At 41.5% G+C, this 26,850-nt stretch overlaps 1 protein-coding gene across 9 annotated transcripts in view; it reads right to left on the reverse strand.

Moving 5' to 3' along the window:
• Nucleotides 1–26,850, reverse strand: part of LOC102619542 (ATPase 10, plasma membrane-type-like) — a 41,839-nt gene that overhangs the window by 481 nt on the left and 14,508 nt on the right. For 4 of the 9 annotated variants that reach the window (XM_052444294.1, XM_052444295.1, XM_006465662.4 and 1 more), the window contains exons 4-22: nt 25,354–25,452; nt 25,072–25,209; nt 24,850–24,984; nt 24,504–24,683; nt 23,998–24,204; nt 23,764–23,883; nt 23,570–23,689; nt 23,340–23,462; nt 23,136–23,240; nt 22,793–22,937; nt 22,499–22,660; nt 22,046–22,284; nt 21,758–21,790; nt 21,557–21,638; nt 21,230–21,390; nt 20,965–21,138; nt 20,690–20,872; nt 20,407–20,576; nt 19,861–20,305 (exon numbers count right to left, since the gene is read on the reverse strand). In XM_052444294.1, coding sequence (XP_052300254.1) covers nt 20,209–20,305; nt 20,407–20,576; nt 20,690–20,872; nt 20,965–21,138; nt 21,230–21,390; nt 21,557–21,638; nt 21,758–21,790; nt 22,046–22,284; nt 22,499–22,660; nt 22,793–22,937; nt 23,136–23,240; nt 23,340–23,462; nt 23,570–23,689; nt 23,764–23,883; nt 23,998–24,204; nt 24,504–24,683; nt 24,850–24,984; nt 25,072–25,209; nt 25,354–25,452 — 2,673 coding nt within the window. In that variant the 3' untranslated portion in view covers nt 19,861–20,208. Of the gene's footprint in view, nt 1–6; nt 181–274; nt 436–616; nt 699–799; nt 833–1,219; nt 1,459–1,688; nt 1,851–2,000; nt 2,146–2,342; nt 2,448–2,537; nt 2,661–2,762; nt 2,883–2,955; nt 3,076–3,190; nt 3,398–3,658; nt 3,839–4,035; nt 4,171–4,242; nt 4,381–4,518; nt 4,618–4,899; nt 5,020–5,112; nt 5,193–5,532; nt 7,697–19,860; nt 20,306–20,406; nt 20,577–20,689; nt 20,873–20,964; nt 21,139–21,229; nt 21,391–21,556; nt 21,639–21,757; nt 21,791–22,045; nt 22,285–22,498; nt 22,661–22,792; nt 22,938–23,135; nt 23,241–23,339; nt 23,463–23,569; nt 23,690–23,763; nt 23,884–23,997; nt 24,205–24,503; nt 24,684–24,845; nt 24,985–25,071; nt 25,210–25,353; nt 25,453–26,850 lie in introns of those variants that run through there. The other 5 variants (XM_052444300.1, XM_052444299.1, XM_052444297.1 and 2 more) reach the window with 5 other exon arrangements.

Here is a 26,850-nt window from a genome sequence, read left to right on the forward strand (position 1 = left end):
TTGTACCAATTGAGCTAGCACAAATGCACACATCAATAGAGCTCCAGGCCTCTCCAAAAATGACCAACTCTGACTTCGTGTAACAAATATAAGTGCTTGACTGATGATGCTGACTTGCAGATGTACAGCAGATGAGATTTCCTCAGTATTGCTGGATAAGGACCTTACATGAAAGTGCGTCTGCGAATGTATCAATTAAAGAAAACTAGATCAGTATATTCTACCCCCATCTACAGAAACAAAACTAGGATGTGAAGATTAATGATTTTGATACCTCAAAGAAATCAGTATGAACTACAACCCAGTAAAACAGGATAGTAACCAAAGCAAGATAGTTGCCAATGACAATGCCTGCGGCAAATATCTCATTGAGCTTCCAACCGTCTGGCCTCAGAGAGGACTTTACTCGACCTTTGGAAATAGTGATGATGGTCCCTAAAAGCAAATAGGAAAAAGGCACCATTGAATACACATTCCAAGAGAAGTCACTTTGAACCTCAAAGGAAGTCGCTCACTTTAACGGTCTATTTTAAGCAGGACAATAACGGGAGACCATGCAGTCATGAAACTTGGACATTATTTAGAAAAAGGAAGAAAGGCATCAAAGGCACATTACCATCATTAAGTACTGCTATTATCAGAACCATGAAAGGTGGGAAGTCATATTCCCATATCAAAGCTAGAAGCACAAAACTAAGCTGCATGAGGAGCAGATTCAAAATCAATTAAGCTAAATAAAAACACTTTAATCATTTAATTCATAACAATGAAAACAGTTAAGCATTTAAGAACTGCTTACCACAATATGTATGGTTATGGAGACAGCATGTATCTGCATATTCGTTAAAGCTAATCAGCTTTTTTTTTTTTTTACGAAAAATATTAAAAAACATTTACAAAGAAATTCCAGAGAAAGAATAATGAAGTAATTAATTCTGTAAATAACATGGCGTGCAAATATTTCTTCTCCATCAGATACTAAATGCACCCATAATTTCTCCCACGTCAATGTTTTGAAGGGGGAAGTATATTAGTGTTTCACATTTACAGAATCCTGGATACCTCATATAAATGGTTTCAATGAACTTTTTATGTAGGTGCATCTCTCATTTGTGGCCAGAATTTCATTTCTGTCTAGCATGCATACTACACATATCCTAGTTTTATTACTGATCAAACACTAGGAATTGGAGTTGAGAAGAAAAGATTGACACTGAACCGTGCAATTCTTCATTATTTGGACTGCAGTCCTGCTTGTCAGCACAGCACTGCAAATCACGCTTAAGCCTGGCTCGGTTAAAACTATGTCAGCTGCACCCCTTGCCGCTTCTGTAGCATCTGCCACTGCTATGCCAATATCTGCTTTCTTCAGAGCAGGTGCATCATTCACACCATCCCCGGTCATTCCAACCACATGCTTCTTCTCTTGTAAAATTTTTACAATTTCATATTTATGTTCTGAAAGATGCACACCAATGATTACTTATTACGAGATGAGGACACAGAGCTACAAAGATGGAGTATATGTCTTTGGAGCTATATAGACAATCTATTTATTCACTAGTACTACAAGATCAAATCTGGACGATACTAAATTCATTTGTAATTAAGAAATAAAATAAATGAATCAATTAGCATCCGAAGCTCTATATAAAAAAAAAAAAAATTCACGAGGGAGTTGAACGTACCAGGAAATACATCTGTGAAGCCATCTGCCTTTTCAATGAGCTCATCCACTGGAAGAGCTTCATTTTCATCTTTGTCACGACCCAACAATAATGAAGAGGGGTACTTATTTGTTCCAATGCCTAGTCGTCTTCCTGTTTCCTTTGCAATCGCCAAATGGTCCCCTATATGAGCGCATAAAATAGCCCATTAGTCTTTTAGTTCATTGACTCTTCTTCAGAATCACAGTCCACACAGAGGATGGAAACTCTTCATGGGACAGTTTAGGGAATATATGATGTCTATACTCTGTAATATCATAGAGGAGAACTTACCTGTAATCATTTTAACACAAACTCCAAGGTTAAGTGCTCTATGGATGGTGTCAGAGCTATCATGTCTTGGAGGATCAAACAAGGGCAACAAACCACAAAATGACCAAGGCCCTCCAGGACTATCCTCAGTCATTTTAGGAACTTCCTAAACAGGATGATTGTATAAAGTTGATGAATGTGTTCTAAAGAAAGTTCAAATTATGAACAAGCTACTGCATTTTTGCTGTTGCTATCTTTGTCCAACCGTAATCTTTTTTTCTTTTCAGTTCCTTTTACCTTGACGCAACCATCAGGCAAATGACAGAAAGAAAAAGAAAAAGGAAGATACCAAGGATGTTATACCTGAACAGCAACAGCAAGAGAACGCAGGCCTTTTTCAGCAAGTTTGTTGATGATTTTGTGGACTTTTCCACCAATTTCTTCTTTCTCTTGGCACATATTTAGGATCTGCTTTTTAAGAAGACACATGAATGTAGGAAATTATAAATTAATATCAAGAACCAGAGAATCTGAACTTTACACGGCCTTTAAGAGTACCTGTTCAGGAGCTCCTTTGCTGGCTCGATACCAGTTTCCTTCAGAATCAGTGTATGTGATTGCAGTACGCTTGTCAACTGGATTGAAGGGCAGAAAATGCACTTCATTAATGTTTGCTCGTGCCTACAGTCACAAATGTACTTTTAGTTGTTTATGCATAAGCATAGAGCAAAGCAAAATAATAAAAAAATTCAGTATCGAAGTTAAAATATTTTCTAGGTTTACCTCCTTTGGATCAGCGAGCATATTAATAATGGCAGCATCAATAGCATCCTGGTTCTCCAGTCTTGATGCTCTAGCTGCAAGCAGAACAAGTGTGTCCTTGTCCATATCTCTGTTAAAAACCTGCACAAGTTATTAAATTGACATTAGGCTCTTTTCGAATAATAATGCAATGGGCTGCTGTCAACTCACATACCTCTATAAGGTTCCAGTCAACAGTGAGGCGATTCAAGGTAATAGCTGCGGTCTTGACACTATAGAGGACATCCATTCTGGCCATTTCTTCAATTTTCGTCATTCTTTTGGTAATGGCACCCTGAAAAATGAGCAGAATAAGAAGCACAAAACCTTTCAGAACTGTAGCCATGAGTAGAAAAATTTAGTTGTAGCTTCACCGTATTGTATGACTCAGTAGGAATTGAGATTTGTACCAGTTGAGAGAGCCGGTAAGAGGCAATTGCCAGTGTAACAGATAACACTGTTGGCATAGCTATGGGAGTTCCTCCGATTAACAAAACAAGGAGGTTGTTGATTCCATCCCTGTACGATCGATGCTGTATTGGGAACATGACAATGATTTCAATAATCATTCCCACAGCTATAAAGCAAATGCAGAAGTTCCCTATGGAGGTAAGCACCTGCAGCAAATTTATACCGAAAATCACATTATGCTCTATCCAGTTTTCAGGTTGATTGATACTCAAAAAACTTTCAAATCCTTCTTCAGTTTTAGGATACAATGTTATCTTAACAATTTGATGACTTTCAAATGCATTGATTCTCTTCATTCGTCCAAGCCAACTCAAAAGTTAAAAATTATAAGAATTGTTGACCTCACAAGACCAAATCAGATTCAATAAAATCTACTGGAGGTAAAAGTTGGAGATTTTCTGAGTCACCTGTTGAAAATGTCCAACAACTTCAGTGGAGTCAACTAGATCTGCTGCTTTTCCAAAGAAAGAGTGAACTCCAGTTGCAATCACCACAGCTTCAATCTCACCATGCTTACACGTTGAACCAGAAAAAACTTCGTCACCTGTCTCCTTGGTGACAGTGAGGGATTCTCCGGTAAGTGCTGACTGGACCAAAAATTATGAAAGGTTTTCATCGTTATAGGTATTGCATTAGTTGCTTCAGAATAAATGCAAACAAATTTAGTTGTTATTCACTGAATAGCGCAGGCCCTTGAGTGAAACACCATCTAAAGGTGATAGATAGAAGTGCAGAAAGTACAATATGGACAAAACCTGCTGGTTCCTTCATTTGTAATACTTGCCTGGTCAATTTTCAGCGGATCTCCTTCAAGAAGACGAGCATCTGCAGGGATGACATCCCCGAACTTTATGCTAATTATATCTCCTGGCACTAAAACAGCTGCATCTTGCTCTTTCCACTGCCCATCTCGCAGAACCTGATAAACACATCGTATAGGTACTGCTTTCAAAAAAGATTTTTTTAAAAAAAATTATTATGAGGGATTCACCTTGGTTTTTGGAGTTAAATGGGCCATAAGCGCTGCTGTGGCATTCTCAGCATTGCTTTCCTCTATAAAGCTGATTGATGAGTTGATTATCAGTAGACAAACAATCCCTACAGAATCCTGCCAGTCAGGACCCTGGCCCTGAAATATAATTTTCGGAAAAATTGATTCAGCAAGAACATAAAGATCAAATAGGATAGTTTTTCAAATAACCTAGGGAAGCCAGAAAAGAAGACATTGCATAGAAGAATAGATTCATGCAAGAATGAATTTACTCACTCCTCCATTAGCAAGGGCAATAGCCATCAGAGCTGCAGTTTCCATGACCCATGACAGCGGATTCCACATAAAACTAAGAAACTTCAAGAACTTGTTCTCCTGCATGAGAATATTTTTTTAGGATGTGTTACGTTATTGACATTCTGCTGTAGTAACAAGCCATGATCTGGACAACCCGGGAAGTGCTTAAGATTGATGTTACATCAAATCCCATTGCCCCAAGCATACGATAGCTGGTCTCATTTATAAGATGTTCAACTTGAGAAAGCAGACTTCAAGAAATAAAAATGCTCTAATCTGTTTCCTTCCCCAAATCAAATTCTTAACTGCCTTAGAATGCTAATAACGAATTTAGAGGAATTTTAAAACTGCGGATCTTACAGGCTTCTTCTCTAGCTTGTTTGAACCAAAAAACTTCAATCTCACTTCAGCATCTTCAGATGAAAGTCCTTGTCGGGTTGTTCCTAATTGTCCAAATACTTCATCTAGTGGTAACCGTGCCTATGAAAACAGAGAGGTTGAGGGTTTAGTTCTATAATATCTTTAAAAAAAAGGTGGAAACTGTATTGAACTTTTCCGCAGAGCAGAACCTACCAAATCAATTCCTCCACAGTTGCAATTCTCAGGATCAAGCAGTGGTTTCTCAAGATCCTCAGGCATGACTGGAGTTTGAACTGAATTTGCAAAAAAAAAAAGATAAAAAAAAAATACCCACTCTATAAGCTAATGATTTGATTTCACTATGAAATTGTGGATTAAAAGCCACAATGCTTAAATCCTAAACAAGTAATTAATTGACCACTTGAGCTAATGAACATGGATCCCAACAAGTAAAATTACAAATTCAAATATAGAAACTCACTTGCATGCTAAAAGAACAGCACATTAATTTACATGTTCCAATATGGTATAAAGACAAAAAAATTCATCATACCCGTTTCAGAAACTAAAGTGAAGACGTATATAATCAATAAGATCAAATCAAGTACACTGATCATGTAACTTTGGACTTACTAATATTGCGAAATTCGGGAAATGAGAAAGTGTAAGAACACTTGAAAGTGTAGTGTATAGGGTAAGGAGCCTCCAGTTGAAAGTGTAGTGTATATTTTGCAAAAAAAAAAAAAAATCATGAACTAAGAGTGCGTGTAATACCGTTTAAAGACTAATGATTACTTGAATTCTTTGAAATTCAGCTTTAAATGGAAAAATAGCAAAGCAAGCAAAATGAAGACTATACAAAGCTTTGTATATTGAGTAATGATACGCATACAAAGTGGGGATACAGAATTTGTATTGCAACTTTGTAAGCTTGACATTACTCTTGTATACTATATAAATAAAAATAGAGCAAGTTGTCCACAAAAATACAAATTTGTGCCCCAAAGTCAAGAAACGATCCCTGAAAATCTACGACCCCTGGAATCTTGCCATTAAAAATTCACATTTTTTTTTAATATTTACAAGAGATGACTCTCATGAACAATATCACCGCCGAGTAGTCAACTTTCCAACATAATTCTATTTCACCACAGCCGTGGACTAAAAGCCAAAACGCTTCAATCCTAAACAAGTAAACATGAGTTAATGAACATGGGGAATCCCATTTCAACGAGCAATACTGTAAATTCAAGTTTAAAAACTCACTAGCATGCCAAAATTTCCCGGATGTATGTTCGCTTTTCAAGCCTTGTAAAAACGTGATATTTGTTCTTTAGGATATGAGCACTTAGCTGTTTTCGAGACTTTGAATTGTAAGGCAAATAATGCATGATGTCTAAAAGTAGATGAACCATTCCAGAAAAAAGGATTATTAGATAGCGGAGACAAGTATGAGTCAAGAGTAATACATATCTCAGAACTCCATCCATCTTAGCTACATAGTCAAACCAAGTGCAGCTCCAAAACTGCATGATATCTGTTGATGCTGAAATATGGTCGCCCTTTGTCCGACCAGATTGTTCCACCAACGCTCGTGTTGACAACGGAGAAGAGGTTGCACTCTCCCTGTTCTATTGATTGCCCAAGCTCCTGGGGGCCAAATCACTCTTTCTCTTCTATCCAAACATGCATTCACAGAAACAAGTTAGAGACGCCGGTGGTTTTGCCGGCGTAAACCCTCCAATACTTAAGTCAGTATAAGGTGTTTACGGGAAAACAATGTGGCTTAAGTCGAATAAACTCACTGTAATATTTTCAACTCAATGTGTATCCAAGATCTATATAGAATAAATTCTGGTTTCAATTTGGCAGAATTTTTCCTTCTCTCCTTATTTTTTCGTCCCCTGCTTCATCGGTTTCTTGGCCTTTTATAGGCAATCATTCCACGTTTTTTGTTATTCTTCGTGCCCCCCATTTTAGGGTGATGAAGGACCTTCACGGGTCTCCCACCATCGAATCGTGGGTAAACGTGAGATATCATGCTCTCTCTAGCGGCTTGGGGCATTGCGAAACTGTCATGAGTTTGTGAGATCGTGTCCTTTTTCTTCGGGTGATAAATATTTGGTCGGTACGCACCTCTGGTCGGTACTCGTTTATAGTTGACATATACCCCATACAAGTTGTATTACCAGGACTCTACTCGTGCCGTTCAGCTGAGGAGATTCACCCTAGGGTGAGGGTGAGGGTGAGGGTGAGAAGATAACTGAGCTGGTGCTTTTCATTACTCAACACCAGTCCCCCAGTTTCTGGTCTCACGAGTGAGACGAGTTGAAACTAGAAACTAAGAGTTGACTCTGGTTGCCTCTGGGTAGCATCCTCCTGAGGTGATGTTTATCTGTCCAGAAGGTTTTTTGCTTAGGTATGAGCATTCGTGAGCGTGTCCATTACGTAGCCGGGTTGACATCTGTCATGTTTCCTTAATTGCTGATGACGTGACACTTTTCATTCTCTGTATTTGAAATTTGAAACTGCGGCTTTTCTGTCCTTAATATGCGGCGATTAAACTGACACCTGCGTAACTCAAACGCTTCTGTCCTCGTTTTCACATTAAATTCATAATTTGAGAGTTTATTGCGTTTCGTTTTTTGTCATTCTACACTAAGCCCAGTTCTTCATTTGACACAAAAACGTGCTTTCTACGCTGGATATTTCCTTTTGCTAGGCTCTTTCTCTGCCACAGCAACGCCACTAGTGCTAGTCTATTCCAGGTATTGCCTTTAATTCTTTCTTTGGTTGTTGTTGTTTGGGTTCTGTACTGTTCTTTTTGTACCAATATATTTGGATTTGTTGTACTTTTCCTTTTAAGACCTCACCATGTCAAGACGAATGAAAGAAATAGTTGTAGATGAGAGTGATGAAGAGATTGATTCTTATCCCAACTTGTTGAAATCCACTGACCCCCAAAATCCACCCAGTAACGTAGGTCCCTCTAACCTTAGGTACCCCCATCCAGAGGCCATTTTGCCCCCTTCCAATTATGAGTTTGTAGGGAATCGTGGTGGAGAAGTATCTGATTCTGGCGAAAATCATGGTTCTAAGGGGGCTGGGATCCCTAAAGAAAAGGGTGAGGACGAGGAGAGTAGCTCCGAGCCGAGCAAACCCTCTAAGAAGAGGAACCTCGATCACAAGATAGAGGCTGATTCTTATCCCATCGACTACCTCAAGTGTGCTACTACCCACACTGACCTGCTCAAGTTAAGAACCCTTTATAATATCCCTGAGGATGTCTTCCTCTCCATCCCTGGGAAAGGTGATGTTCCCAATCGTTCTCCTAAGGGCTATGTGACTCTGCACTTGGAGAGCTTCAAGTTATGAGCTAGGCTGCGTCTTCAACCCTACTTTGCTAGGATACTGGGTGGTATGCATTTGGCTCCTAGTCAGCTATACTCGAATGGGTGGAGAGTTCTTTTGGCCCTTTTTGTATTGTGGGAAAGGTGTAAGCTCGAGGAGCCTTTCATTGTAGAAATAAAATATCTATACCAGCTGAGGAGCAGTTCAAAAGAAGCATGCTGGTATTACTTCATGTCGAGCTCTGCAAAAGGGAAATCTGTCACCGGTTTTCCCTCTTCTTGTAAAAACTAGAAGAATAAATTTTTCTTTGATGGGGGAAACTAGTGCCCAACGATCCATTCGCTTGGTGGTGATATTCACCTTCCAACGCGTTTTGTCACTCCAGGTCGTTTATTTTTCTTTACATTCCACATCTATAGTCGTCACTTATCTGTTTCTTTTAACCTTATTTATGCTTTTAGACTCGTGGGGCCTGATCAGCAGGCTTGACGACAGTCCACTACTCCATGTCGAGCCTGCTTTGGTGAACTCCTCTACTTGTCAGGAGCTCTTGTCACCAACAAACCTCGTCGGGTTGGGCTTAGTTGACGTATCTGCTGGGATGGATAACAAAATCCTTAGTGCCATGTCGAGGAAACGTGCTCGAGGAACTGGTGATTCTAGCAGTACTTACACTCCTCCGAAGAAAAGCCATTTTGGTCATTCAAAGACCCCAGCTCCTGCTTTGCCTCCTCCTCCGCCTCGAAAGAATAGCGGAGAGAAGCCTCATGACAAGAGTCCTGAAATTAGCACTTAATCTGGAGATCGACCCTCGCCTCTTCCGCCTCGGGACTAGGGTGACTATTTGACCCCATACCAGAGGGATTACAACAAATTAGTGGGCCCAAATTGGTTAAGGACATTGAGAGCATGAACCTCAGCGAACTTGCTGGCTCTGTTCAGAGGGTCTCTTTTAAGCTTGCTACTCTGTTTTCCTACTACAAGAACAGCTCTGCGCGCCATGAGAGGAGCTTTCAAGTGGAGAATCAGGACCTGAAGAAGAAAGCTGAGTCTGCTGACCGCTCTAAGGAGCAATTGCTCGACTAGCACAAACAGATTCTAGATATAGAGGAGAAGGTTGCCATTACTGAATCTAAGTCCTCTAAGATGGAGAGCGAGTTTGGGGATTTAAAGTCTGATTTTGAGACTGCACGGAGCGAGCGGGGCACTATGAGGACGACTTATGAAGAGTAAATCAAGTCCTTGAATGAGCAGATAGCCGAGCTGAAAGGTAAATCTGCTGAGGTGGACGACCAACTCGATGCGGAGTATAATTCCGGGCTTGCCTTTTGCTACAAGTGCATAATGTTTGTGCTCAACAAGGAGTATCCAGAGCTGAATATGGGCAAACTGGAGGCAGGAGTGCAAGAGTATATGGCTGAGCAGGGCCAGGAGAGCAAAGACCAGGAGGACTAGGACCAGGTCAAGGCTCCTTCAAGTGAGGAGCAAGAGAAAGAAGTAGAAGATCAAGCTTTGGGAGCAGGTCATGGATCAACACCTGTTCCTCCAATAGTTACTGGTCATTCTCTCTCTGAGATTGCTGATCCTTCTTCTACTGAGGCTGCTGAGCCTCACAATCCCTAACTTGCTTCCTATGTAAATTATGAATTTTTTGTTTGTTTGTAAACGTTTGAGTATTTATGAACCTTTGATGCTTTCCATATACTTTCTTGCTATAGTTTTGCTTATGGGTTGCTTCTGCAAATTACCTTGAAAAATATGCATGCTTGTCTTTGAATGACCGAGAAGAAATAGACGATTCCTTGCTTTAACGATTCTATGAAATTTTGCCTATTGTTCCTTTAGATGCCGAGTAGGAATGGACACTCTTTTACCTTAGCGAATTTTGCAAGGTATGCCTGCTGGTCCTTCAAATGACTGAACAGGAGTAGGCACATGTTTGCCTTAGTAAAATTCGTGGTTTGCCTGCTGATCCTTTAGGCGACTGAGCAGGAATAGGCACATGTTTGTCTTAGTAAAATTTTATAGAATTTGCCTGCTGGTCCTTTAGGGGACCGAGTAGGAATAGGCACATGTTTGCGTTAGTAAAATTTTGTAGAGTTTGCATGTTGGTCCTTTAGGTGACCGAGCAGGAATAGACACATGTTTGCCTTAGTAAAATTTTTTCTAACAAGAAAGTTATGAGCTGAATTCATCTCTATTGAATTTTTGGGGATTACAAGGGGCGAAATACATACGAGTGCCACAGTTCCATAATACATTTAGCATAAATAACTTAGATAAATGAAATTTGATAAAGTGCTTTGTGCTCCGCGTTCCATGACCTCTTTACTTCTCGTCCATCTGGGTAGGCCAGTTTATAGGCTATTGGGCCAGTTGTTCGCACTACCCTATACGGGCCTTCCCAGTTCGGGTCAAGAACGCCCTGGTTAGGATCTCTTGTGTTTTATTTCACCTTTCTAAGTACCCAATCTTCGGCTCGGAACTGCCTCATGCATACATTCTTGTTGTAGTATCGCATGATTCTTTGTTGGCATTGGGCTACTCTCTGTGAGGCCCCTTCTCTTTTTTCCTCCAACAAGTCTAGACTCATACATATTTGCTCGTAATTCTGTTCCTCATTGAAATATTCTGTCCGATGCGTTCCCACCCCAATTTCTGCTGGGATTACTACCTTATGACCGAAAGCTAAGGCAAACGGGGTTTCTCCCGTGGCAGTTTTGTGGGTTGTCCGATATGTCCATAATACTCCTGGTAATTCGTTAACCCAAACTCCCTTATTCTCTCACAGCCTGATTTTCAGGAGCTTCTTTATAACTTTGTTGGCTGCCTCTACCTACCCATTTGCCTGGGGATGTGCCAGAGTATAAAACTTCAAATCTACGCCCAAGTTTTGACAAAACTCTATAAAATTGTGGTTGTCAAATTACCTCCCATTGTCCGTTATGATGGCATAGGGAATTCCGTATCTGCAAATGATGTTCTTCCAAACAAAACCAGTTGTCTTCTTCTCCGTGATTTGACTAAGGGCTTATACTTCCACCCATTTTGTAAAATAATCTATAGCCACAATTGCATGTGTTGCAGCTCCTTAGCCTTTGGGCAACGGACCGATCAGGTCAATCCCCCACTGGGCAAAAGGCCAAGGAGATGACATAGCAGTTAATTTCTCTGGGGGCTGAGAAACTTTGGCCAGCTTACAACTTCGGGTCATCTCCTTCACATCCTGGTGCATGGTCGGCAAAAAATATCCATGTCATAACGCTTTAAATGCTAAAGTCCTTGCCCCTTAGTGGTTGTCACATATTCCTTCATGTATTTCGCGCAGCACATAATTTACTTCCTCGTAGTCCAAAAACCTCAAGAGGGGTAGAGTAAACTCTCGGCGGTAAAATACCCCATCAAATAACGTATACCATGCTGCCCAACATTTCAACTTCCTTGCTTACTTCCTATCCTCTGATAAAATGCCATCGTAGATGTATGAGAGGATTTGGTCCATCCAGGACCTTTCGGTGTCCACCTTCATTACTTCTATTTCGTCCCTTATACTTGGCGAAATCATTACTTGTAACAGGGCTGACTTGGGTAACTTTGGATATGCAATTGCGGCCATTTTGGCCAATATGTCAGCTTGGTAATTTTCTGTCCTGAATATCTGCTTTATTTCTACCTCTCAGAAGAGCCCAATCATCTGCTTTGCCTTCTTCAAATACAGCTTCATCTTTTCTTCCCTTGCTTGAAATTGTTCATTGAGCTGATTACAGACCAGCTAGGAATCTTCTCGGATCTCTACCCTTTCCGCTCGTAGCGCGTGTGCCAACTCGAGCCCAATGATGAATGCTTCATATTTTGCCTTATTATTTCTGAGCTGAAATTCAAACTTCACTGCGTAGGATACCTCTGCCCCCTCTGGGTTCCACATTACCACTCTTACTACGGATCCTTGTTCACTGCGTGATCCATCAACCATTATCAACCACATCTTTTTTAGCGTTTCTTGTTCAGCGGGTTGCTCTTCGTGAACCCCTTCACCTGGCTCTGTACAATCTACTATAAAATCAACCAAGGCTTGTGCCTTAATTGCTCATCGGAGTTGGTAAGTTATATCAAACTCACTCAGCTCCACAGACCATTTCACTAGCCGACCAGATGCATATGGTTTCAGGAGCGTTTGTCGGAGAGGTTGATAAGTCATTACTGTTATTGGGTGCGCTTAGAAGTATGACTTGAGTTTACGTGGTGCTGTCACTAATGCCAATGCCCATTTCTCCATCACGGGGTATTTAGTTTCCGCGTCTACCAAGACCTTGCTAGTGTAATATACTGGATGTTATTTTCCCTCATATTCTCTAACCAACACCGAGCTGGTGGCCCACTTAGAGACGACCAAATACAGGTACAACTCGTCACCCTCTCAGGGAATTGATAATAGTAGAGCATGGGTAAGGTATTCCTTTAGCTGCCCAAACGCTTCCTCGCATTCCGTCGACCACTCAATTTTTCTCATTTTCTTTATAGTTTGGAAGAAAGGGTGACACTTATCCGTGGCCCTTGAAATGAATTGGTTTAGTGCAGCCAGCTTCCCTGTGAGGCTTTGTACCTCCTTGACTGTTTGAGGAGACTTCATTTCTATTACCACTCGTATCTTCTCTGGATTAGCCTCTATTCCTTGATGGCTCACCAGGAATCCTAAGAATTTGCCCAAACCGACGCCAAATGCGCATCTCTCAGGATTTAGCTTCATCTGGTTTTTTTTAGCAGGTCGAAGGTCTCTTTCAAGTGTTTCACATGGTCTACTGGTTCTCTAGACTTCGTTTTCATATCATCCACGTATACTTTCATGGTATGACCAATTAATGGATTGAAAACTCTATTCACCAACCTCTGGTAGGCAGTCCCTGTATTTTTCAAGCCAAAGGGCATCACCTTGTAGCAAAACAAACTCATGTTAGTTATAAACGTGGTATTCTCCTCATCCTGCTAGTCCATGGGTATTTGGTTGTATCCAAAAAAGGCATCCATAAAGCTGAGCAGACTGTGACCCGCCGTTGAGTCAACCAATTGATCTATTTTAGGCAAGGGGAAACCATCCTTTGGGCATGCCTTGTTCAGGTCTGTGAAATCTACACACATTCTCCATTTCCCATTGGCCTTCTTTACCAGCACCACATTGGAAACCCATTATGGGTATTTAGCCTCCCTTATGAATCTTGCTTACAACAACTTCTCTACCTCAGCGTTTATGGCCTCGTACTGCTCCTAGTTAAAACATCTACTTTTCTACTTCACCGGCCTCGCACTTTTCTTGATTGCCAACTTATGGCAAGCCACCTCGGGATCAATTCCTGGCATGTCTTCATGCTACAAGGCAAATATATATGCATGGGACTGTAGGCACTTTATCAGCTCGCCTTTTATTACTTCGCCCAATCCCGACCCGATCTTTACTACTCTGCTCGGATCGTCCTCGTTAACCACCACCTCTTCCAAGGTCTCAGCTGGTTCCTAGCGACCCGTCTTGGAATCACCTCAGCTATCAAGCGTCGTAACTTGTAAGGTTTCCTTGGCGGTTGTAGCATAGCAACTCTTCGTCATCATTTGGTCACCATTCACTACACCTACGACCCCGTTTACTCTGTACTTCAATGCTAAGTAGTGCGTGGATATAACACATTGGCTCGCCCTCATAAACGGTCGCCCCAGTATTATTTGGTAGGGGCTCTTTTCTTCCACCACGATAAAGTCCAACATCACTGTCTTTTCAAACGGTTTCGACCCCACAGTAATTGGCAACTTGACTATCCTCATGGGGGTTAACCGTCCTCCTCCGAATTCATTCAAGGATGTGTTCGTCTGCTCTAATTTTAAGTCCGCAATTCCTATCTCATCTAAGGTCGACTTAAAAAGTATGTCGACCGAGCTGCCTGTATCAACTAATATTCACCAGAATTCTTTACCCGCCACCATCGCCTTAATCACCCATGCATCCTCATGAGGGTATAAGACACCCTCTTCATCATCATCTGTCCATATAATGGGAACTTGCCTTACTTTCGCCTTCTTGGCTATTGGCAAATTGAGAAACACATCTTTGCTGGTAAGGGCATATCTCTTATAGTTCTTCTTTACCATGTTCGAATCTCCAGCCAGTGTTGGCCTCCTACTATTACCCGGATGATTGACTGTTCACGCTCCAGATTCCCTTCAGTTCTACCTCCCAACATATATTGTGACTCTATGACTAGAAATGCCCCATCTACATACTCATCCAGATATCGGTTCCTCACCAGATCCTCCACTTGATTTTTTAAATCCTGGCATTGGTCGATGATGTGACTATAAGTATCGTGGAACTTGCAAAACCTGTCTTGATCCCGTTTGTGAGCTGGTTTGGTTACAGGGACATGGGGATATAAGAGGTCTCGTCCTTCAATCTTCTCATATAGTTCCTCCATAGGAATTTTCAAGAGGGTATACTATTTGTACGCTGGGCTCTGGTCAATCAATTGATCTGTTTGGCTGTCGTGAAAATCATCCCGAGTTGGGACTAGGGGTGGCTAGTTTGGTCGGCCAGCTCGGGGGTTAACTGCATTCAGCGCCTTGGGACCATTGTGATAAAGGTGGGCAGTTATCTGCTGGAATTCACGCTGCCGCTCAAGGAATGGGAAGCGTTGATGTTGAGCTCGGTTGTGTTGAAACGGTGACAACCTTTGAGCTATAGGGTAGGGGTGAGGCCGAGCAGATGTTCCTCCTCCTACTAACGATTCCCCTGCTCGCCTCCCTGACCTGCTCCCACTGGGTATTCTTTTTTCATTCCTCCTCAACTCTTCCAGCTGCTCACTTTTTATCCTCGCCGCTTTCTCTTCTTTAATGTCTATATCTCTTTTTGCCTGGTCATATCCGGCTGAATAACTCTAAATTATAGGATTTCTTAGGTTATACCATAATCGACCTATCCTTACCTATTCTTTCAACCCTTTCAATGCTTGAGGGTAATTACCCCAAATCAAGTACAGCTCGATGATATCTCCTCATAAAATCCAGAAGAGATTCGTGCTCCTCTTGCTTCATCCCCGTCAATTCTATCATATCATCCTCTAGGGCTATCACTCCGCGGAACTGCTCTGCTAACTCTTGGCACATTTGTTCATAGCTCCTTATACTTCTTTGCGACAACTTACGGTACCACTCTCAGGCTCACCCTTCCAATGTTAATGGGAACACCCTACATCTCTGAGCTGGTGCTAGCCCCTGTACACCCCCCATGTCATTGAAACGTTCAATGTGCACCAGCGGGTCACTTCTCCCGGAATATTTAAGGTCAGAAAAATGAAAATTTCTTGGGATTACAGTTCCCATGATCTCGCCCGATAGCGGAGACTCATCATCTAATATTATCCACCAGCTTTGTGGTTTTCTCTTGCCCTGCATCTCATCCATCATCTGCGCCAACCGTCGCACTTCTCCCTCCAATTCTAACGCCCGGTCAGGATCGCGCGCAGCTACTTGGTCACATTCCTACTCAACACAATGCAGCTGCTGTCTAAGCTCACTTTCCTCAGCATTTGTGTAACACCCTAGGCGAATCCCACATCGGCAAAGCACGGGAGAGATGCTGGGTTTATAAGGGGTGATCCAAACCTTAATTGGCAAGACGCGTTTTGGGGTGTATGGGCGCCCCAAGAACAAATCCGTGCGGGCCTTGTTAAGGCCCAAAGCGGACAATATCTTGCCAGGTCTGGGTTGGGTCATGACATTGTGGTATCAGAGCGGCTCCGCGTGTCCTCTTGAGCGATGGTGGGGCAAACCTCAGCGAGGACGCTGAGTCCTCAAGGGGGGGTGTATGTAACACCCTAGGCGAATCCCACATCGGCAAAGCACGGGAGAGATGCTGGGTTTATAAGGGGTGATCCACACCTTAATTGGCAAGACGCGTTTTGGGGTGTATGGGCGCCCCAAGAACAAATCCGTGCGGGCCTTGTTAAGGCCTAAAGCGGACAATATCTTGCCAGGTCTGGATTGGGTCATGACATTGTGGTATCAGAGCGGCTCCGCGTGTCCTCTTGAGCGATGGTGGGGCAAACCTCAGCGAGGACGCTGAGTCCCCAAGGGGGGGTGTATGTAACACCCTAGGCGAATCCCACATCGGCAAAGCACGGGAGAGATGCTGGGTTTATAAGGGGTGATCCACACCTTAATTGACAAGACGCGTTTTGGGGTGTATGGGCGCCCCAAGAACAAATCCGTGCGGGCCTTGTTAAGGCCCAAAGCGGACAATATCTTGCCAGGTCTGGGTTGGGTCATGACATTGTGGTATCAGAGCGGCTCCGCGTGTCCTCTTGAGCGATGGTGGGGCGCCCATACACCCCAAAACGCGGCTTGCCAATTAAGGTGTGGATCACCCCTTATAAACCCAGCATCTCTCCCGTGCTTTGCCGATGTGGGATTCGCCTAGGGTGTTACATACACCCCACCATTGGGGACTCAGCGTCCTCGCTGAGGTTTGCCCCACCATCGCTCAAGAGGACACGCGGAGCCGCTCTGATACCACAATGTCATGACCCAACCCAGACCTGGCAAGATATTGTCCGCTTTAGGCCTTAACAAGGCCCGCACGGATTTGTTCTTGGGGCGCCCATACACCCCAAAACACGTCTTGCCAATTAAGGTGTGGATCACCCCTTATAAACCCAGCATCTCTCCCGTGCTTTGCCGATGTGGGATTCGCCTAGGGTGTTACATACACCCCCCCTTGAGGACTCAGCGTCCTCGCTGAGGTTTGCCCCACCATCGCTCAAGAGGACACGCGGAGCCGCTCTGATACCACAATGTCATGACCCAACCCAGACCTGGCAAGATATTATCCGCTTTGGGCCTTAACAAGGCCCGCACGGATTTGTTCTTGGGGCGCCCATACACCCCAAAACGCGTCTTGCCAATTAAGGTGTGGATCACCCCTTATAAACCCAACATCTCTCCCGTGCTTTGCCGATGTGGGATTTGCCTAGGGTGTTACATACACCCCCCCTTGGGGACTCAGCGTCCTCGCTGAGGTTTGCCCCACCATCGCTCTAGAGGACACGCGGAGCCGCTCTGATACCACAATGTCATGACCCAACCTAGACCTGGCAAGATATTGTCCGCTTTGGGCCTTAACAAGGCCCGCACTGATTTGTTCTTGGGGCGCCCATACACCCCAAAACGCGTCTTGCCAATTAAGGTGTGGATCACCCCTTATAAACCCAGCATCTCTCCCATACTTTGCCGATGTGGGATTCGCCTAGGGTGTTACATACACCCCCCATTGGGGACTCAGCGTCCTCGCTGAGGTTTGCCCCACCATCACTAAAGAGGACACGCGGAGCCGCTCTGATACCACAATGTCATGACCCAATCCAGACCTGGCAAGATATTGTCCGCTTTGGGCCTTAACAAGGTCCGCACGGATTTGTTCTTGGGGCGCCCATACACCCCAAAACGCGTCTTGCCAATTAAGGTGAGGATCACCCCTCATAAACCCAGCATCTCTCCCGTGCTTTGCCGATGTGGGATTCGCCTAGGGTGTTACATACACCCCCCCTTGAGGACTCAGCGTCCTCGCTGAGGTTTGCCCCACCATCGCTCAAGAGGACACGCGGAGCCGCTCTGATACCACAATGTCATGACCCAACCCAGACCTGGCAAGATATTATCCGCTTTGGGCCTTAACAAGGCCCGCACGGATTTGTTCTTGGGGCGCCCATACACCCCAAAACGCGTCTTGCCAATTAAGGTGTGGATCACCTCTTATAAACCCAACATCTCTCCCGTGCTTTGCCGATGTGGGATTTGCCTAGGGTGTTACATACACCCCCCCTTGGGGACTCAGCGTCCTCGCTGAGGTTTGCCCCACCATCGCTCTAGAGGACACGCGGAGCCGCTCTGATACCACAATGTCATGACCCAACCCAGACCTGGCAAGATATTGTCCGCTTTGGGCCTTAACAAGGCCCGCACTGATTTGTTCTTGGGGCGCCCATACACCCCAAAACGCGGCTTGCCAATTAAGGTGTGGATCACCCCTTATAAACCCAGCATCTCTCCCGTGCTTTGCCGATGTGGGATTCGCCTAGGGTGTTACATACACCCCCCCTTGGGGACTCCGCGTCCTCGCTGAGCTTTGCCCCACCATCACTCAAGAGGACACGCGGAGCCGCTCTGATACCACAATGTCATGACCCAATCCAGACCTGGCAAGATATTGTCCGCTTTGGGCCTTAACTAGGTGCGCACGGATTTGTTCTTGGGGCGCCCATACACCCCAAAACGCGTCTTGCCAATTAAGGTGAGGATCACCCCTTATAAACCCAGCATCTCTCCCGTGCTTTGCCGATGTGGGATTCGCCTAAGGTGTTACAATTTGCTCCTCGATTATCAATTCTCGGGGCCCTCCCAGAGCGAGATTGGTCTCTCCCCTCATCTGTATGCTCTCCTGGGATCCAGACTGCATTCCTATGGGGATTCACCCCATAAGGTTGCTCCACTAACGAGGGAATCTCATCGGTTCTGCGTATCCGATGGCTAGGCTCTGCAATGGCCTCATATCTCACTGCGGCGGTCTCATGCTCCCTTCTCCGATCATCTCTCAGCTCATGCAATATAGCTGTGAGATTCTCCACTTGCTTCTCTATCCGCTCCATTCATTCTTGCATCATTCTCTCTCTAGCCTCGTTTGCTATCTCTTGGAGAGTTATTGTCTCACCAATTTCATTGTCGCCCTCTAGGGTGTCCTTTCTTGTCACATCTATCACCAATCGCTTGCTGCTCCTCTGATGATTAGTAACTTGGTGGTAGCTTTTTATCCAGCTCCCCACAGACGGTGCCAAAATATTGATGCTGAAATATGGTCTCCTTTTGTCCGACCAGATTGTTCCACCAACGCTCGTGTTGACAACGGAGAAGAGGCTGCACTCTCCCTGTTCTAGTGATTGCCTAAGCTGCCAAATCACTCTTTCTCTTCTATCCAAACCTGCGTTCACAGAAACAAGTCAGAGACGCCGATGGTTTTGCCGGCATAAACCCTCCGATGCTCAAGTCAGTACAAGGTGTTTATGGGAAAACAATGTGGCTTAAGTCGAATAAACTCACTGTAATATTTTCAACTCAATGTGTATCCAAGATCTATATAGAATAAATTCTAGTTTCAATTTGGCAGAGTTTTCCCTTCTCTCCTTATTTTTTCGTCCCCTACTTCCTTGGTTTCTTGGCCTTTTATAGGCAATCATTCCACGTTTTTGGTTATTCTTCATGCCCCCCATTTTAGGGTGATGACAGACCTTCACAGATCTCCCACCATCGAATCGTGGGTAAACGTGGGATATCATGCTCTCCCTAGCGGCTTGGGGCATTGCGAAACTGTCGTGAGTTCGTGAGATCATGTCCTTTTTCTTCGGGTGATAAATATCTAGTCGGTACGCACCTTTAGTCGGTACTCATTTATAGTTGGCATATACCCCATACAAGATGTATTACCAGGACTCTGCTCGTGCCGTTCAGCTGAGGAGATTCGCCCTAGGGTGAGGGTGAGGGTGAGAAGATAGCTGAGCTGGTGCTTTTCATTACTCAACAATATCAATAAATTTCAAAGAGAAAGTTTTACTTTGAAATTTGCCTAAATTTTACATAAAGAACTCTGCCAGCAAAAAATAAGAAATCTTCACACTCAAGACAGTCTTCTTCTGTATAGAAATTTTGAGATAGAAACTAAGAAATGGCAAAAATTATTAGCTTAAGTTACCGCTCTATACGCGCGTTCTTGACTATGAAAGCCCAAAAAAAAATTGATAGATTACATATACCATTTTCCATCGACTTGTGGCAGATTATAACTTATAACCAACATCAATCTATAAGCAACTGCTGCCAAAATCTCCTTCACTGAAAAATAGAATAATAAAGCATCGATAGCATCTTGCTTCAGACTGTGTGAGCTGCTTGGATTACATTCAAGTCCAGATTTTTAAGCCTCACGACTGATTCGACATGTCCTCTCAATGTGTGTATCTCTCCGAGTCTGTAATATTCAAGGTTCATGTTAGCAACAGGATTAATGGTTAAAAACTTTTCATATCAAAGCACTAAGCTAAAGCTTATAAATATTTCAGGCGTTTGTACCTGGCAATTTCAGCACGCCGTCTGGCTTGCTCAGCGATCAAAGAGGGACGTGATTTTCTGCCATTGAACTCCAAGTCTGTACCTATTAAACCCTGAAGACTTCTGTGAGACAGAATCCACTGAGCTGCCCTATCTTCCTTCCCATAATCTTTCTTGGAAGTAAATGCAGTCTGTAGAAACCCAAAAATAAATAGGAACCATTAAAAAGAAAAAATTCAAGTATTGGCTTGATCCTAGCAGAGATAAATGATAAATCCAACTGCATATGCAACAATGCTCTGACCTTTCTATCAAATACGAGATTCCAGGCTTCTCCACTTAAGGCATAGCGAACAATGAACTTAATGACGTCCAATGGTATATAAAAAACGAAGCTGTATAACCATATGACACCGGCCCATCCCCATCCAACGCCACTAATATAAGCAAAGCTAATATGTGCATAGACGGCAATTAAGGTAGCCACCTGGATGTGAAGAAAATTAATATGAGAAAATAACTACAAATACACAAAACAAGTTGATCTCAAAATAGAAGCTGCTCTTGCGAAATTTGTACCAGTTGAGCCACCACAAATGCACACATCAACAGAGCTCCAGGCCTCTCTAAAAATGACCAACTCTGACTTCTTGTAACAAATATGAGAGCTTGGCTTATGATGCTGACTTGAAGATATAAAGCAGATGAAACTTCCTCAGAATTGCTGGATAAGGACTTTACATGAAAGTGTGTCTGTGCGCATCAATTGCAGAAAACACGATCAGTATATCTTAATCGCATCTATAGAAAAAATATTAGGATGCAGGATTAATAAGTTTCATACCTCAAAGAAATCGGTATCAACTACAACCCAGTAAAACAGGACAGTAACCAAAGCAAGATAGGTGCCAATGACAATGCCAGTGGCAAATATCTCATTGAGCTTCCAACTGTCTGGCCTCGGAGAGGGCTTTACTCGATCTTTGGAAATAGTCATGATGGTCCCTAGTTGCAAATACACAAAAGACACCATTGACTACCCATTTCAAGAAAAGTAACTTAGTTTATTTTTTCTATTTTAAGCTGGACACTAGCAGGTCACTATACACTGTCATCGAACTTTGAGATCATTGAGAAAAAGGGAGAAAGGCATCAAAGGCTGAAACATTACCATCATTAAGTATTGCTATTATCAGAACCATGAAAGGTGGGAAGTCATATTCCCATATCAATGCTAAAAGTACGAAACCAAGCTGCATGAGGATCAGATAAAAAATTATTTAAAAGCTAAATAAAATCATTATTAAATAACCTATTACATTAAGATCATGAAAATGAACAAAGCATTAAACATTCGAGAAATTCTGCTTACCACGATACGTATAGTTATGGAGACAGCATATATCTGCATTTTCATTAAAGCAAGTCAGCTTTGTTTTCAAGAAGAAGAAAAATAAGAAGAGAAACTTGGATGGTTCATATAAATGGTTTTTGAATGAATTATAATGTTGGTGCATCTCTTATCTTAGCCTAAATTTTGATGCTGTCTATCATGGATGCACACAGAAACCCCATTTTACTACAGATCTAATTCTTTGAATTTGAGTAAAGAAGAAAAGGTTGATAATATTTTTATAATAAAAAAAGGTTGATACTGAACTGTGTAATTCTTCATTCTTTGGAATATGGCCCTGCTAGTCAACACAGCACTGATGATCACGCTTAAGCCAGGCTCGGTTAAAACTATGTCAGCAGCACCCCTTGCAGCATCTGTAGCATCTGCTACTGCTATTCCAATATCTGCTTTCTTCAGAGCAGGTGCATCATTCACACCATCTCCAGTCATTCCAACCACATGCTTCTTCTCTTGTAAAATCTTTACTATTTCATATTTATGCTCTGAAAGTTGCAAAGCAATGGTTATTTATCAGGGGACGGGAACACGGAGCCATAAATATGGAATACATATTTGTAGCTGTCATTGTACGGGATCTAATCTGGAAAATACTAAATTCATTCGTAATTAAGAACTAAATATAAATGAATCAAGTAGCATCCGAAGTTACTGTGTAAAAAAAAAAAATTTTCGTGACAACGTTAATCTGATTCGTACCAGGAAAAACCCCAGCGAAGCCATCTGCCTTTTCAATGAGCTCATCCACTGGAAGAGCTTCATTTTCATCTTTGTCACGACCCAACAACGATGAAGAGGGGTACATATTTGTCGCCATACCAAGTCGCCTGCCAGTCTCCTTAGCAATTGCCAACTGGTCACCTATATGAGCACATAAATAGCTCATTACTTGAGTATTGCATTCAACACAGAGAATAGCATCTCTTCCATGGACCAACTTTGGTTATGATGTCTAAATATACAAACCCTGTAAAATCTTAGAAGAGCAGTTACCTGTAATCATTTTAACGCAAACTCCAAGGTTAAGTGCTCTACGGATGGTGTCAACGCTGTCATGTCTTGGAGGATCAAACAAGGGCAATAACCCACAAAATGTCCAAGGTCCCCCAGGACTCTCCTTAGTCATTTCAGGAACTTCCTGTGCAGGATGATTATGTAAAGTTGATGAATGTGTTTAAAGAAAGTACAAGACATGAACAAGCTACTGCATTTTCACCGTTGGTATGTTTGTTCAACGGTAATTTCCTTTTTCAGTTCCTTTGTGTTTGATGCAACCATCAGCTTAATGTAAAAAAAAAAAAGGAAACAAAAAAGTAAGATACCAAAGATGTTCAACCTGAATAGCAACTGCAAGAGATCGAAAGCCTCTTTCAGCAAATTTGTCAATAATGGTGTGGACTTTTACAGCAATCTCTTTTTTCTCTTTGCACAAATTTAGGATCTGTTTTTTTAAGGAAAATGTATGAATGTATAAGTTTATAATATCAAAAGCCAGGCAATCTGAAAGTACAGAGTAAATTATTTTCGCAAGTATAGATACCTGTTCAGGGGCTCCTTTGCTGGCGCGATACCAATTACCATCAGAATCAATATATGTGATTGCAGTACGCTTGTCCACAGGATTGAATGGCAGAAAATGCACTTCTTTAATGTTTGCACGTGCCTGCAGTCACAATTGTACTTTTAGTTGTTTATGCAAAAGCGTACAGCAAACAAAATACTGGACGTACAAAATTTCTGTATTAAAGTAAAAATTTGTTCTAGATTTACCTCCTTCGGATCAGCGAGCATATTAATAATGGCAGCATCGATAGCATCCTGATTTTCCAGTCTTGCAGCTCTTGCTGCAAGCAGAACTATCATGTCTTTGTCCATATTTCTGTTAAAAACCTGCGGAAGTTATTAATTTGACATTAGTCTCTTCCAGATTAAAAATGCAATGGGCATGAAGTCAACTCACATACCTCTATAAGGTTCCGGTCAACAGTGAGTCGATTCAAAGTAAGAGTTCCAGTTTTGTCACTGCAGAGTACATCCATTCCGGCCATTTCTTCAATTGCTGTCATTCTTTTTGTAATGGCACCCTAGAAAATAAGGGTAACAAGAAGTATATAAATTTTCAAAAGCTGTCAGCATGTGTAGATAACTTATGTTGTAGCTTCAGCATATGGTCTGACAGTAGGTATTGAGAGTTGTACCTGCTGAGAGAGCCGGTGAGAGCCAATTGCCAGTGTAACAGATAGCACTGTTGGCATAGCTATGGGAATTCCTCCGATTAACAGAACAAGGAGGTTGTTGATTCCATCCCTGTATGATCGATGCTGTATTGGGAACATGACAATGATTTCAAGAATCATTCCCACAGCTATAGAGCAAATGCAGAAATTCCCTATGGAGGTAAGCACCTGCAGCAAATTTATCCCAAATTCACATCATGCTCTAACCAGGTTTATTCAACTTAAAATATTTGTTAGCATTGAATGAGTTACAAACATTTTGATGAAGTTTCAAATATGTTGTTTCTTGTCATCCAAAAACAATAAAATGTATGATGCTGGAACCTAGAGATAATAAAATATATGCCGTGTATTTAAGTAAGGCCATATGCACACAAAATTTGAAAGCTGTAAGAATTATGCCTCACATGATCAAATAAGATACAATAAGATCTACAGGAGATAATTTTTGGAACTTTTGGAGTCACCTGCTGAAAATGTCCGACAACTTCAGTAGAGTCAACTAGATGTGCTGCTTTTCCAAAGAAAGAATGAACTCCAGTTGCTATCACCACAGCTTCAATCTCACCATGCTTGCATGTTGAACCCGAAAAAACTTCATCAGCAGTCTTCTTGGTAACAGGGAGTGATTCTCCAGTAAGTGCTGACTGCATCAAGAAATTTGACAAGTTTTCATACGAAATGAATTGTCAATGAATTGCTTTAGAATAAATGAAAAAGAATTTATTGCTTATCACTATCTGAAGGTGATTGATAGAACTAAAGAAAGTACTATGCTAATAGAAATCATGATCCTTCATTTGTAACACTTGCCTGGTCAATTTTCAGTGGATCTCCTTCAAGAAGACGAGCATCTGCAGGGATAATATCCCCGAGCTTTATGCTAATTATATCTCCTGGCACTAAAACAGCTGCATCTTGCTCTTTCCACTGCCCCTCTCGGAGAACCTGTATAAAGACAGGGTCAGTTGATACAGTTCTTTTTTCAAGAAGGAAAATGAAAAAAATAAAAAATTTATAAAAAGAGTTCTTCACCTTCGTTTTTGGAGCTAAATGAGCCATAAGTGCTGCTGCAGCATTTCCAGCATTATTTTCCTCTATAAAACTGATAGTTGAGTTGATTAACAGTAGGCAAACAATCCCTACAAAATCCTGCCAGTCAGGACCCTGCCCCTGAAATATCATTTTGCCAATAAAGTGATTATTCAGTAAGAAACACAGAAATGAAATCAGGATAGCTTTTCAAATAACCAATGAAGCCATAACAGAAGACATTGCATAGAAGTAGAAATTCATGCAAAAAATAATTTTACTCACTCCACCATTAGCAAGGACAATTGCCATCACTGCTGCAGCTTCCATAACCCATGACAATGGATTCCACATAAAGCTAAGAAATTTCAAGAACTTGTTCTCCTGCATCAGAATAATCATGAGGATGTGTTACCTGAAGTTTAAAGTACTCCAATTTCGTGAATATTGACAAACATTCTGTTTTATGAATAAGCCAAATGATCTGGACAATTTGAAGCAAGCATAAAATAGCTAGTTTCATTGATAAAATTTCGAACTTGTGATCCAGCTTCGCAATGCTTGAATCAAAAACAGGAAAATTTTCGAAAGCAAAGTTTAGGAAATAAATTAGACCATTTTGTCAGATATGGTAGTGTAACACCCGTAATTTGTATTATTATTATTATTATTATTATTATTATTATTATTATTATTATTATTATTATTATTATTATTATTATTATTATTATTTATGCATTTTATAGAATATAGTATTTTAGGTATGATATTTATGGGTGTTTTAACTTCTAAATTTCCAACCGCTTAACTTTTTTGTAATCCATTTTATTAAATACATTTTTAAAGAAGGAAATAAATTTCTTATTGGATAAGGGTATTAAAAGGCTTGGCTTTACAAAAACTCTTATGTTTTTTTTTTTAACTAGAGGCTAACAAAGAAAAGAATATAACAGTAAATACAAAAGTAAACTCATACATTTTTTAAAAAGGAAGAGCATAAGATTTTGATTGTGCTTTTGTTTTTCATTAAAGAAGCTCTTGAGTTTTGATTTAGTTTTGAAGGTAGATGAGAATTTATAATCTTTTGAACTTGCGGTTTTATTTATGATTTTATGTGATTGATTAAATCATTTTGTCTATTCTATTGATAAAATTATGAAAGCATAATCATGTATTGATTTATATTGTTATCGAGTGGAAGTGTTGAAAATAATGCATCCATTGACTGTCGTTGTAGGTTACAGTACCTTGATTGAATTATTGGCCGGGTCACCGAAATTACAATTGGCTGGGTTATTAAGAGTATATGTGACACCATGCAGTATGAGTAGTTGAAAGCATGAAAGGTTTTGTTGTTAAATGATTTCTTAAATAATTATTTATTGAAAATAATTATTATGTTATGATTTAACTGATTATGAGTTCTACCATACATATGTATTAGATTATAAAATGATTACCAGTTTCTAATTTGTGGTAATTCATAATGATAACTATATGCTTTATCGTTATTAGTAATTTTTTGCATGAGTTTGCTTACTGAGTTGACGACTTACTTCTCGTCTCTAATATTTTGCAGATTGATTTTAGAGAGATGTGATTTTTGGTTTAGGGAAGAGAATTTGTTAGTTGAAAATTTTGGCATCTTCTTGGTGAATAATTTGTAACTACTCTGATTATTACTTAGAGCTGGATTTTTTTGCAGGATTATTGTTGTATTTATTATTTTAAAGACTATGTTTCAACTATGGACAACATTGATTTTCTTTTGGAAATAGTAAG

Source organism: Citrus sinensis, chromosome 7 (assembly GCF_022201045.2).
Source record: "Citrus sinensis cultivar Valencia sweet orange chromosome 7, DVS_A1.0, whole genome shotgun sequence".
In the NCBI taxonomy this organism is placed as follows: domain Eukaryota; kingdom Viridiplantae; phylum Streptophyta; class Magnoliopsida; order Sapindales; family Rutaceae; genus Citrus; species Citrus sinensis.